Here is a 14,202-nt window from a genome sequence, read left to right on the forward strand (position 1 = left end):
TGGTACAGTCAGTGCACTCACACACAACTGAACGTGAGCAACACGAGGCTTACGAGACAGCAAAGACAACAGCAAAGCTGGGCCCAGCGGCCATCACCTAAAGAACTCTTCGCTCGTTTACATTGGAGCGAGTGATTTCTCTGGGACCAGGAACCACAGAACCCTGAAGGACACACAGCTGCTGGCTAAGGATTCAAGGCCTGGAGTGAAAACGTAACATTTCCCTCCCAGTGCTCATGTCTGCTATAAACTGGTTTAGTTCTGCAATGAACAACTAGATTTCTAACTGATATTAATAAACTTTTTTTTTTTTTTTTTTTTTTTTTTTTTTTTTTTTTTTTTTTTTTAAAGACAGGGTCTCACTCTGTCACCAGGTTGGAGTGCAGTCATGGCTTACTGCAGCCTCAACCTCCTGGGCTCAAGCAATCCTCTTGCCTCAGCCTCCCAAGTAGCTGGGACTACAGACAGATGCCACCATGCCCAGCTAATTAAAAAAGTTTTATTTGTAGGGATGAGGTCTCACTATGTTGCCCAGGCTGGTCTTAAACTCCTGGGATCAAGCAATCCTCCTACCTTGGTCTTCCAAACTGCTGAGATCACAGGCGGTAGCCACTGCACCAGGCCATTAACACTTATATATGTAAAATACATCCAGAATATCAACCACTACAAAACAAAAATACTCCATCTTGATGTAACTTACCATACTATGGATTTGTTTTAAAAATGAGGTAAAAGTAATTAAGAAAATGAAAGCACAAAAGTCGTCTATCAAAGTTACAAAAACTCAAAACTGAGTGAACAAAACTTCAGAAAGAATGAAAACAATTGGAATATAACTTCAGGAAAAAAATGTAAAATAGAAACAACAAAAGAACAATTTTTGCCCTCTAAAAAACAGAGGTTAAAGTCAGAATTTTTTTTTTTTTTTTTTTTTTTTTGTCTCCAGCCTGGAGTGCAGTGGCATGATCTCGGTCGGCTCACTGCAACCTCCGCCTCCCAGGTTCAAGCGATTCTCCTGCCTCAGCCTCTCGAGTAGCTGGGATTACATGCGCCCGCCAGCATGCCCAGCTAATTTTTGTGTTTTTAGTAGAGACGGGGTTTCACCTTGGCCAGGCTGGCCTCGAACTCCTGACCCCAGGTGATCCACCCGCCTCGGCCTCCCAAAGTGCTGGGATTACAGGCACGAGCCACCGTGCCCAGCCAGGAAAATATTTAAAAACAAATTAAGCAAAGATTATAAAAGTTTTCGGAGTAACACAGTTCCTGAAACAATCACGATCCACATCAAGTCTGAGCCAAGTTGACATCCCCACATCAGGCCCCTTCCTGGTGTTCGTGGAATCTGCAACACAGACAGAGGTGCAAGGGTCACTGGGGAGGCACAGAGGCGGAGGGAGGAGGGGCTCCCTGGGGTCGTGCAGGTCTCAGAGAGCTCCTCGGGCCCTGGAAGGTGACCTTGGGCCCCTGAGCTCCCCACAGTCAGGTCTACTCAGATGCCAAGGCACTGAGGCCTGTGTGCTGCTGTCTGCTGAGGGGTTATCTGTCCACAGACAGTGTCTGTAAGTGTCATGGAGGAAGAACTGAACCTGGGCGCTCACACAGGCACCTTCAGGGGGCTGGTTCCCTGGAGAGTAAAACAGACACAGAGAAATGGGGGAATTTTGAGGATTCCAGGATCAACAGGCAGAGCCCTGGGCCCTAAGGGGAGCAGGAGGTCTCATGACACAGGGTGGGGGTGGTGACCCTGCCTTGCCACCCAGATCCTCTGTGCCATCCAGACAGAAGCGCTGCACATTGAATATGCACAGCTGCCTGGAGCACGTCATTGTTATTGCCTAGTAAGACCTGGTCTTTCTAACATCCCCACCAGACCTGTCTTTGTATTGTAATTTTTAAAATTACGCTTTGGTAAGACAAATTTCTCACTTTAGTATATTCTATAATAATAGGGTTACAGAAGACATACATATGAAAGAGTGAAAAACAGTGTATAGATACACACAAACACACGTTTATATGTGTGCCTGATTTCAAGATTGGAAAATAGATTTAAAAAACAGAGGCTCCCTGAATCATGCCCTCAACCCCTCCCAAGTGAGCATGGCCCTGAAATGTCTTCAGGGGTTTGTTTTGTTGGCATTTGGCACAGACACAGAATCACTGACACCCAAGCCAGTGCTCTCTACATACAGAAGCCTCCAACCTCATCTTGAAAAATGGGGCCATGAGGTCACCCCAGGTCCCCAGGCCCCCACAGAGGCTGAAGGACCCCTAGGACTGGGCACATTTCAGTGCTTCTTGGATCCTGCCGTGTCCCCTGCTCGATGCCAGGACCTACTGAGTGCCCGCTGGCCTCAATACTGGGCAATACTGGGCCGCGTGGGCTGCGTGCTCGTGTGACAAGGAGCCTGGGGGTACCTCCATCCTTCTCACACCTTTCCCAGGAGGCCTGAACTGGGGGCGATTCATGGTCAACCCTAGTCCTCCTCAGGATGAACTAGTGATACTCCCTGTTGGCCTCAAGGGGCTGGGGGGACAGAGCTGGGTCCCCCCAAATGAGATGCTGGTGAGTTGAAGTGTCACTGCAGCAAATAACACAGTGCACAGCCCCTGGTATCCTGCACACGGTGGCCCGACCAGCACCTCAGTGTCTCCCTCACTAAGCAGCCTGTGGAGGGCTCAGCCCAGCAGGCTCAGGGGCTGCTCTGGAGTGGGTGTCTGTTTCCTGGAGGATGGTCTCAGGGCATCCTTCACTTACCTTCAGAGGTCTCTAAAATATATTAAAAATGTCCCAACGGCTCAGGACATTCCGCCAGGTTTTCTTCCTGGGCTTCCTGGTTTTCTTGCTGGTTTTCCTGATGGGACAAGAAGAAAGTGAGCGTAGCCATGAAGAACACGGGCACGGGTCTGCTTCCCTCATTCTGCCCGCCGCACACTCACACTTCCTCTTCCACTTTTGTCTTTTCTGTTGCTTCTTCTGCAGGTGCAGAGGAGGAACTTGCTGACATCTGTGAGAAGGAGAACAGTTGTGTCTGTCCAGAGACGCCAGTGCAGGAAAAGTCCTATCTGGGCAGGGGGTGCCCAGAGCAGACCCAGATGTCACTGGGAGTCCCTCCAGCATGGTGGGGTCCAGCTCATCCGACCCCAGCCCAGCCCCTCCCTGGACCCTGAAGAGTTGTTCAGCAAGATTCAAAGCTGCAGCCTGGGGGCCAGTAAACAGGGCAACGCCAAGGTAGTGGGCAGGAGGGTTGGGGAGGGGTTTTATCGACACTGAAGACCCAAGGACGTCAACTATGGGATAAGACCAGGTCCTTCAGAACAATCACAAGAGAGGAAAGAGGAAAAGGACCAGAGCTAAGAAAGGAGCTCATGAGTCAGAAAGAGGATAAAAGAGAGAGAGCATATGAGAGGAGATCAGTTACCTGCTGGCGGCTGCCTGTCATGGTGGAGTCTTCCAGTTCTGGGAAGCAAGCATCAGAGTGTCCGGAGGAGCAGCGGTGATGGGGCGGCCATAAGAAGGAAAGGGGAGAGTTATTGTCGAGAGAACCCCTCAGACTCTGCTGTCCCCGGGCTGTGGAGCCAATCCCAGAGCCTCTGATGTGCCCATTTCTGGAGACTTCTCCACAGCCCGTATCATTTCCTCTGTGCTACGAGGGAGGGACCTCCGACTTCCCACACACTTTCCCAGCCCTCACATTCCATAACAGCCAAGGGAGGGGAAGCTGTGTCATTCTGTTCCTCCAAGAGGCGGCCGCCCTCTTCACAATGTCGTGCATGACGTGGAATTCCCTCCCTCCTCCTCCTGTAGGGCCTGCTTCTGTTCCTTCATGAATCCCATTTCCTTCCTCCTTGTGGACCTCCACCAGTCCTACTGGTCTCCAATAGAAGAACATCGGAAAGGCGGCCAAGGCTGCACTGCCAGCCTCCAGTCAACACACAGATCGCACCCTGGGTCGGCAGCACCTGCCCAGGCCTGGGTTGTGTTGGGGGCTGTGGGAGGCAATGATGGCCAATGCCACAGATTCAGTCAGGCCTGGGGTTGTGTTGGGGCCCGTGGGAGGCGATCATGACCGATGTCCACAGGCCTAGGGTTGTGTTGGGGGCTGTGGGAGCTGATGATGAATGACGTCACAGATACAGTGACTGTTCTATGCCTGGAATGACCCTAGAGACTTGGAAAATATTCAGTCGTCAAACGAATCCCACCAGCTTCTGAGTATTCGGAAACAATGGAACAGAATTCAAGATAAAGCCTCTTGTCCCAGTTGCTTTAATCTGCAGGTGAGGCCAGCAGTTGTCAGCACAGAAATGAGGGTTTGCCTGAGCTGTGGGAAGACTAGGAGGGTGGGCACCTGGCAGGCCTGACACAGAACAAGCTGGGCCTGACTGGAGTGTGGGGAGCAGGACGAGGCTGTTGGGCCAGAGAGGAGGGTGTCACAAGACAAGTGACCCAAGAGGCTCTGCCCTGAGCCCAGTGGATTCCAGGGACCAGGCTATAGGGAGGGCGAGAGCCACTGCCTACAGCAACACAGCAGCCCCTCCACACATATCCCCGAGGATTCCTGCTAGCCACAGAGGGCCTTGAGCCACAGCTGGACTCGGGCCTCTCCAATGAAAGCCAATGTAGGTTTCATTCAAAGCCCACGGATTTGGGATTGGGTGAGGAGTGGAGGCCAAAAATGTGCTCAGTCAAGTGTTCCGCCCTGAGGGCTCCAGGATGCCGGGGCACACGCAGCAATCCCAGAGGAAGGACTCCCTGTGTCATCCCACCCAGGGAGCACCCTTAGAGCAGCAGCAGACGCTGAGGACAGGACGGGAAGGTGCCGTTGCAGGTCCCGAGAGTGTAGAGAAAGAGGGTGGGCTCCTTTCAGCTCCTGGCACACGGATGAAGGACTTTGTCGTCAGGATCACGTAGCACCTGTGAGGGGCTGTGTCCCCCCGACACTCAACGTTACACCTGCATACTCATCTTGTCATCTCCATTCACAACAAAACGCTGCCTCATCAAACCCAGGGCTCTGGTGCTTGCTGTGGCAAAGGCAGGAATGATCTGGTCTTTGCAAAATGTAATCTTTAAACACCAGAGCAAGAAATGATGGTGACAACACAACTCACACAAAGCTCATGAGAACAAAACTCTTACAACTTTCTCATTAAGATACATAAACCAAATCACACTTCTACACCTATTTCCTTTCATATTTAGTCACTTCACTGATCCCATCCCAGGCTCCAAAACAAGTGTCACCCAATCCCCAAGAACCCTCCCCACTGGTCAACCCTGCAGTGTTGGTCCCTACCTGACCAGTCTATTTCCCCCTGGATGGATCCAGAGGTGGTACCCATGAGCCCAAGTACAGAGACACAAACATCGGCACTACTGCTCAGTCCACGGTGATTCTCCCTGGGCTCTGTGAACTCAGGGGCTGTTAGGAGGGCCCTGGTCACAGTTGTGAGCCTTCAGGTGAGACAGAGAACCCGAACAATCCCTTTCAACTGTTCACCGACACTGGCTCAGAGCATCTCTTACCTCCAATCTGAGAACCCGAGATTCCAGCCTTGATGCACATGCACTGAGTCAGGTGAGTGCAGTGAACAGAATCTGGGCCAGACTCACAGCAGCTGCTTCCCAGGTGATTCAGGGATAATGGAGATGCTCTCTTAAGAGCAGACATTTGGCAGCTGAGAACTTATAGTATGGCTCTTGTGAGGAGGTTATGAATTTTTCATTTATTTAAACATGAATGGGCACATATGCCATGGAGGACCACACTGGAATGCACAGGTCTCAACCCAAAGGTGAGGGAGATGTGACTCTCCCCCCTGCTGATTCCTGGCAGAGTGGTTTGCTCTGATCTGATCATTCATGGATGGGTACTTCAGGGGCACAGGAACAAGCTCCACGTCCCCTGTGATGTGAAGGGATGCCACAACAAGAATAAAAATGCCTGGTCCAGCAAAGGAGGACTCATCAACAGAAAGAGAGCATCTTCTGCAAGGAGAAAAGCTGAACCGAGGCAGCCAGAGTAGAATGAGGGGAAACTTCAGTGACTTCAGGAGCCCCCCTATTCTCCTGTGACCTTGGATCAGAACCCACTCAGGTTTCCAGACTACCATGAGAAACAACAGATTGAAGGAGATGAGCAGAGAGCCTTTTCACACTGGCGCTGGATCTCAGCAAAGGGGTTGGAAGCACTGGATCATTACTGGGGCCCAAGATGGGCTGCCCAGGGCTGAGCTCTGGGATGAGAAGGAACGAGGAGGACATAGTCCTTGCCCTCCCAGTGACCAGCCACGGCCAGGATTCCTCCAAACATAAGTAAAACAAAACAGAGTTTGAGACAAATAATTCCAAGACTATCTCAGAGAAACAGGCAAAGTGATGTCTCAAGGGTCACACGGGAGAGCTGCAAGGACCACCTGGACTCCGCTCCCTTTGCTGAGCTCACCTTGCACTGAAGCAGGGTCCTGTCTCACCTCCCCTGCAACTACAGTGTGGGGCAGCCATCCTGCCTGAAAGCTGACACTCCCCCCAGTCACACAGGATTCCGGCCAAATCACACTTGGCTAACAGCAACTACACGAGGACCAGCTGTCAGGCCACGCCCAGAAGCAGGTGAAAAGTAAGAGCTGATCTCTGTACCAGCCAGAGAGACCAGGCCTGGGAATTACTCTGTGTCTGGCCTGACCCTGAAGTCCATCCCTGCCGATCATGTCCTCTCTGGGCCACATTGGCTATTTCGGGAACTCACTCCTGTTCTCTGCCTCTCATTAATTTCTGGTGGTGCCACTGCCATCGACATACGGGAAATAGAGAAGACAAGAAACAACAAAGTAGCTTCTCTCTTCAGGCTCTCACGAAGACGGGCAGACAGTGCTAACGCCAGCTATGAAGTCGGAGCTCCACCCGTTCTCCCTCAGCTGGAATATGAACATCCCGGCCACACCCAAGTGATGACGAAGAACTGACTTCCTGATGTTGCACCTCGGCTGCCCCCCATGGCTCTGCTGCCCTCATGCCTTCCTTCTGCTCCTCCAAATCGTGTTCCTTTTCAGGCCCAGGCCAAGGCTGTACCTGCTCTCTCTCTCACAGAGCCCACTGGGCAGCTGTCCGGGAATTCTTAGAACCTCAGTGTTGGTAACACTGATTTGTGCCTTTGATCACACACAGCAGAAGGCCCCGAATACCACACACAAAAACACTGTATTCTAAAGATAAGAGATGACTGGGGAATTGGGTTATGAGGAGACAATTTCTGAGGTTAGTTAGGGACATTTTAAAATCACAGCAGCCTCATTGTTTTAAAATGTGGGTTAAGTATGGACATCTACAGAGCAATCAAATTCAACTCACATACAATGTATTTCCACTAAACGCGGACTCCCGAAAGAAACTCAATCCAGAACTGGGTTAATTTTATTTTCATATGACCTTAAGCCAACCACCTTGACTTGTTTTCTGCAAAGGCCTTCAGGAGCAAACAAAAACCTTTGTCCACGGTGGGTTCAATGGGGACATCCTGGAGCCTCTGCTGTACCACAGTCACATTTGTCTTTCCCCACCTCATAATACATGAGTCACCCTCCATCCTCCTAGGAAGGCAAGTGCTCGCCCTGCCACTCACACCCTAGGGCAAGCCCTTTGGTTACCTTTTCATGTTGCTGTGTTTTCTGAGCACAGAACACGGAAACCAGACTAGGCTGAGGGATAGAGGCTGGGCCTCTACATGATCTTGACATTATGTATTTTGGACACTTGGAGTTACACCACATGAATTCAAAAAGTCACGCAGCAAATCAATGCGCACAACCTCACCCCATCCTCAGAGAACGCAGTTGCTCCCAGGGACTGCAGAATGTGACCATCATGCTCTATCTGCAACAACCATCCCTCCCTCCCATTACAGCCTAGGTCCTCATCCATGAGAGGAAGCTCCACTCAGGCTGCCTGTCCACAGGAAGGCCAGTGAGACCGTGGCACATTCCTCATCATCTGGGGGACTCATCAGGATGGGAGGGCTTCCGCAGTACGTACCCTTTTGTGTAACTCCTGAGGATCTCTGTAATGACAGAAAGTAAATTGCTATGAGCATCAGACCCTGCTGTGTCCTGTGTGCACAGGACTTTTCTTCACTTAGTGACATTAGAAAACAAGATGGAAACCGGTGTTCAAAGGAACCCAAAAGAAGAACAGAGCAAATCGAATCACAGTAAAGACACATTTTTCTCAGAGGACGTTTCCTCTCAAGTCCATGTTGGTTGGCCAGTAAGTGATTTTGTTCGAAAGAGAACCAAGTTGGTAAAGGCACAAGAGCTCACTGCCCCACAATGTGTGGTGGATGCTGTCACTTTCTCCCTCTGTATTAAGTCAACCCTCAGTGGGGAACAGACTCTCACTTAAAGCTCCTCCCAAGGACATTGTGTAACTAATCTAAGATATATGTTGTCACATTCTCGTATCTTAATTTCACCCAAATAAAATAAAGCTAAGAAAGCAGCAGTTTTTCTCAGACAAATCCAGGTGGCCTGACCTCCACATCCTCTGGGTCCTCCTCGTCTTCGCTGTCACTGGACCACGCCTGCAGATGTCCCGGCGGAACTAGGAGGACACACAGTGACCGTCAGCACCTTGGTGCTGTTGCTCACGAACAATTCAGAAACATTGCTTGAGGTGGGTGGGGGAGGAGGACAGCAGAACAGGACAGAGGCAGGGAAGAAAGGGAATCAGGGCCTTTGGCTTTCTAGCTCCAGGCCACCTCGTAAACGTGAAATTGCCAACCTCAAACAGCGCACACCACATAGTGCAGGCTGTGTGTCCCTGGCAGCCTCTTAGGGCTCCTCCTTCCTAATCTGACCTGAGCTCAAGTGCCCTCTTATTGATCCCTGCCAAAGTCATTTCCTCCTCAGAAAGCACATGTGCTGCTGCTCTGTATTATCACCCCTTCTAGAAGGTTTTGTACTGAATAAGAAGCAACCTTTCTTGAAAGAGATTTAATTCTAGCCAAAAGATTTCATTAACTGTTTGTGATGAGGCAATTAAACCGAGATTTGAAAATACCCAATTATCCTACCATTTAAAGATGACCCCTACCTAGCCTGTGAGATTTGTCCTTCCACTCTTCCTTTTCAACGCAAAGTGTGTGCCCCGTGGGGTTCACTGCTGCTCATGCTCACACTGACTCCAGCACCGGGACAGCCTGTCATGGGAGCAGCGAGGGGACCGGGGGCCGGGCACTGACCCTCTCCAGCCCAGCTATGTAGGAGATTCCAGCAGGGAAAATGGGTGCCAGGCTAACACCCAGGATGATCCTTGAGATTTTATGGGATGCCGTGTCTTGGGATTGGGTTCTACTGAATTTCTAAGACGTGCAGTGATAATTTCATTAAATACAATAGAATATGCCACTCATCATTGTCTGCTTTCCAACAGGAGCTGAGGAATGATCTCACTGCTGTAGACCAAAAGCCTGTGGACTCTGTTTTACGTTAATGATCACACTGAGGCCCACTGTACAATGTACCTGCTCAAACCAACCCTGGGTGAGCTGAGCACTGACAACACCCAGTCATGACAGTGTTTGGGATCTGAATAGGTTTTCATTCTCCCACATGCACACAGAAGTGCTGGAACAACCTGGCCTAGCAAGAAATTATACCAAAGCTTTGTGACAAATTCCAGGTAGTAGCCCATGGCATTAACTTTCCACTCATTCCCGAGGTCACATGTGCTTCTTCCATTTAAAAGATCAAGAGCTTGGGAAATTCGTCTCTGCACCATGTCCATCTGAGGACTGGGGATGCTAAATTTATCTTCAGGGACAGCTGTGGTGGAGGATGAATGGGTTGATTTATGCAAACTGTGCAGTGGTGATGGAATTTTCCTTGAACATTGATGCTTGTGTTGTGCTGTGAACATGGGAGTATGTTTTCTGGGGAAATGCACACACATTCCCAGACATCCACAATCATTCCATATAGACTCGCTCCTCTGTCCCTCCAAACCCTGATGCAGCACCTCACGCTACATGACACTGCTGCTTCCTGGAATGACCGTACCATGGTTAGAGTCGTTTACTGGACTCTTAGTTTTTTGTTTTTGTGTTTTTTGACACAGAGTTTCACTCTTGTTGCCAGGATGGATTTCAATGTCACAATCTTGGCTCATTGCAACCTCCACCTCTTGGGCACCATTGATTCTCCTGCCTCAGACTCCTGAGTAGCTGGGATTATAGGAATGCAGCACCACGCCCGGCTAATTTTGCATTTTTAGGAGAAACAGGGTTTCTCAATGTTAGTCAGTCTGGTCTCAAACTGCCGACGTCAGATGATCCACCTGTCTCGGCCTCTCAAAGTGCTGGGATTATACGCATAAGCCATTGCGCCCGGCCTGACTCTTCGTATTTTTTAAAACGAACTACCCAAATGTCATTTCTAAAGGAAGCTCAAACAAGAGAGGCCCTTGAGCAAATGCAGGTGAAACAGAGCCACCTTCGCAACACTGAGGTTTCAAACCTCAACAAAGAGATGACCCCAGAATACGTACTCTTTGCCAGTGTGGCTGGGTCCACCCGCATCTAGAGAAAAAGAAAATACCATGAGGGTCAGACCATGTTGTCTCCTGGGTGCACAGGTCTTCACTTGTTGACATTAAAAAGACACATGGTAAACAGTGGTTGGGAAAATGGCCCCGATATCTAGAAGACATTCGTGGAAAGGCACAAGATTTTTCTACAAGATTTTCCATTGTTTTTGTTTGACAATTCCTAATACTTCTCCGGAAGAAGGTATTTCTCTTGAGGAAAATGCCTGCTGACATACAGTGTGTAAATGTGAATGCCATCTGAAACCATATTTTAGTTGATAATGAACTCTGACATTTGCCACCAAGATATTCCTTAAGTCACCTATAATGTACATGGTAAGATGTGTACATCTTAGTTCCATTAAAACAGAGAGAAACCGAGAGAAATAAAATTTCCATTTCAGAGGATAAAAGAAGACTTTACCATGTGAACCCCTGAGGCCTCCTCCGAGGATGTCTGCTCTGGCACATCCTCCTGCAGATCGTCCAGGTCACCTGCGAAACAGAGTCACTATAAGCACATGAGCTCCACTGACTGAATCCCTCAGGTGGTCTTGGAGCTGTGGACCCGGGGCTGGTGTGTGTGGAAAGGTGTGTTCACAGCACAGACTCAGCCTCTGCCAGTACATCCTCCATGGTGGTGAGGGAAGGCAAATGGTGAAGGACGGCATCAGGAAGGCCACAGAAGACAGGGCCTTGGTCCTCTAGCTAAGGCAACCTCTTGCACATGAAATAACCCATCTCAAACAGGGCCCACCACACAGTGTTTCCCTGCAGCATCCAGGGCTCCTCCTTCCTAATCCGACCTGAGCTAACTTGTCCTGCCTTCTCGATCCCCTCGAGGTCATTTCCTCCCCAGGATCTACATGTCCTGCTGTGTGTTTTTTGTCCCTCCTAGAACTTTTTTCGTTGTTTTTCTTTTTATGAGAAGTTTTGTTCTTCTTTCCCAGGCTGGAGTGCAATGCCATGATCTCGACTCACCACAACCTCAGCCTCCCAGGTTCAAGCGATTCTCCAGCCTCAGCCTCTTAAGTCACTGGGATTACAGACATGCATCACCACGCCAGGCTAATTTTGTATTTTTAGTAGAGACGGGTTTTCTCCATGTTGGTCACTCTGGTTTCAAACTCCCGACCTCAGGTGACCCACCCGTCTGGGCCTCCCACCATGCTGGGATTACAGGTGTCAGACACCGTGGCCGGACAGAACATTTTGTACTAGATAAAAAGCAACCTTTCTTCAAAGAGGAGACTCAATTCTAGCTAAAATATTCTCTATATTCACTAACCTTTTGTTTTAAAGAAGACCAAACCAAGATTTGAAAATACTCAATTATCCTACCATTTACAGACGACTCCTACTTGGCATGTGATGTTTGTCCTTCGGCTCTTCCTTTTAACACAATGTGTGTGTGTGCCGTGGGGCCTGCTGCTGCTCATGCTCACACTGGCTCCAGCCCTAGGACAGTCCACCCTGGGGGGCAGCAGGTGGGGGCGCTGACCCTCTCTAACCCAGCTCTGTAGAAGATTCCAGCGAGAAGATGAGTACCAGGATAATACCCAAGTTGTTCCTTCCGTTCTTATTTGCTGCTTGTGTGTGTGCTGAACTGCAGCACGTGTAAGGATTGTGGTGATTATCTCATTAAATACAATATAACATGTCTGATCATTTTCTGCTTCTCACCAGGAGATGAGAAAATTAACACAGCACTGCAGCCAAAAGCCTGACCTCTCAATGTCTGTTTGCCATTTGTGACCACACCAAAGTCCACTGTAAAATGTACTTATCCCTACACTGACTTATGTGACCATTGACACAATCCTACATGAGAGACAGTATTTGGGAATTCTGAAGGCTATCCAGATTTCATGTGCACACCTAGGTGCTCAAGCTCTCTGCCATAATGACAAATTATACCAGAACCACGTGATTACTGCCGAGTAGTAGCCCATGGCATCACCTTCCACCCACTCCTGAGTGCACCTCTGCCTCCTCCACTGAGGAGATAAAGAGCTTGGCAAATTCATCTCTGCACTATCTCCACCTGAGTGCTGGGGATCTCCAACTGCCCTTCAGCTACAGCCGTGGTGGAGGACCAATGGGCTGATTGACGCACGGTGTGCAGTGGTAATGGGATTTTTACTTACCACACTCATCTTTGTGTTGAGCTGTGCACATGGAAACATGCTTTCTGGAGAAATGTACACATCCTCCCAAAGACACTCATGATCATTCTACACAGACTCCTTACACCCCCCACCCTGATGCACCTCATTCGATGTCATAAAAACGACACTGCAGCTAACAGGCACTACGTAGGATGATCACCCCTCTTCAGTACACTCAGTAATTTCTACGCTAACCTCACTTCCAACAGAAAGTTCCAAGGAGAATGGTTCTCCCGATAATACCAGGCAAGAATGTGTCACCTTTCTTAATACTAAGAATTTTCCTTACCAAATAGGTGATCCCAGAATACGTACCATTTGTCTCTGTGAATGTCTCCCCCTGAGTTTAGAGAAAGGAAAACACTGTGAGGGTAAGATCGTGCTGTCCTTATACACAGGTCTTTTCTTAACTTAGTGCTATTAGAAAGCCAGATGGGAAATTCTGGTGGAGGCAACGGCCACAAAAATAAAGCCTAGAAAACACTTGTACAGAGTCACCAGGTTTTTGTGCAAGATTTTAAAGTTAATTTTGGTGGTAAGTTCAGTATTTTCAAGGAGGTTTTCCTCCTGATGAAAGTGCTTGCCGACACAGTTTGTAACTGAGGCTGTCATCCAAGAATGCCATCTTGAATTAGTTATTAGTTGGTAAAGAATTCTCATTTTACATTTTCCCACCAAGAAATTCTCTAAGGCATCTATAATGTACATGTTAGTAAGGTTTTCCTATCTTTATTCAAGTGAAATTGAAAGAAACCTAGGAAAATGAAATTCCCCTTTCAGACAAAGAAAGAAGAGCTTACGTTGATAACAGAGAGGACCCTCTCAACAGGTGTCTCATGTGGATATTCCACTGCGAGGTCCTCTTGAGGATCTAGGAGACATAGGGTAAGTGTCACCACATGGATTCTGCTGAGAAGATTCCTCGGGTTGTATTGGGTGGTGTGGACAGGAGGCTGGCATGTGTGAAGAAGGTAGGTTACCACAGACGGAGCTGTAGGCCCATCCTCCGTGGTGGTGAAGGCAGGCAAATAAGACCATGAGGAAAGCCATGGGAAACAGAGCCTTGGTCCTCTAGCTAAGGCAAGTTCAGCAATGAGACACAGCTGATCTCAAAGAGGGCACAGGACACGGGGCAGGCGACCCTCCCTACAGCGTGTCAGGTTCCTCCTTCCTAATCTGACCTGAGCTAACTTGCCCTCCCTTCGTGATCCCTTCTGAGGTCATTTCCCCCACAGCATCCACGGGTGCTGCTGATCATCATCCTCCAACCCGAAACATTTTGTGCTGCATAAAAAGCCACCTTTCTTCAAAAAAAAAATTAATTCTAGTCAAAAAAGTTATGACTTCTCTGAACCTTTGACTCAAAGAGAATTAAACCAAGATTTTAAAATAGTCAACTATCCTATCATTGAAAGATGACACACACTTAGCATATTTGCCGTTCCGCTC

General features: G+C 48.9%; 1 protein-coding gene across 18 annotated transcripts in view; it reads right to left on the reverse strand.

The window, feature by feature from the left end:
- LOC105483957 (family with sequence similarity 153 member A) overlaps nucleotides 1–14,202 on the reverse strand; it is a 73,470-nt gene that overhangs the window by 12,466 nt on the left and 46,802 nt on the right. For all 18 annotated transcript variants that reach the window (XM_071097933.1, XM_071097923.1, XM_071097929.1 and 15 more), the window contains 10 exons: nucleotides 13,554–13,624; nucleotides 13,069–13,093; nucleotides 11,010–11,080; nucleotides 10,547–10,577; nucleotides 8,535–8,602; nucleotides 8,039–8,063; nucleotides 3,426–3,463; nucleotides 2,944–3,011; nucleotides 2,762–2,858; nucleotides 704–1,345 (listed from right to left, as the gene is read on the reverse strand). In XM_071097933.1, the coding sequence (XP_070954034.1) occupies nucleotides 2,774–2,858; nucleotides 2,944–3,011; nucleotides 3,426–3,463; nucleotides 8,039–8,063; nucleotides 8,535–8,602; nucleotides 10,547–10,577; nucleotides 11,010–11,080; nucleotides 13,069–13,093; nucleotides 13,554–13,624 (482 nt within the window). In that variant the 3' untranslated portion in view covers nucleotides 704–1,345; nucleotides 2,762–2,773. The remainder of the gene's footprint in view (nucleotides 1–703; nucleotides 1,346–2,761; nucleotides 2,859–2,943; nucleotides 3,012–3,425; nucleotides 3,464–8,038; nucleotides 8,064–8,534; nucleotides 8,603–10,546; nucleotides 10,578–11,009; nucleotides 11,081–13,068; nucleotides 13,094–13,553; nucleotides 13,625–14,202) is intronic.

This window comes from Macaca nemestrina, chromosome 6 (assembly GCF_043159975.1).
Source record: "Macaca nemestrina isolate mMacNem1 chromosome 6, mMacNem.hap1, whole genome shotgun sequence".
In the NCBI taxonomy this organism is placed as follows: domain Eukaryota; kingdom Metazoa; phylum Chordata; class Mammalia; order Primates; family Cercopithecidae; genus Macaca; species Macaca nemestrina.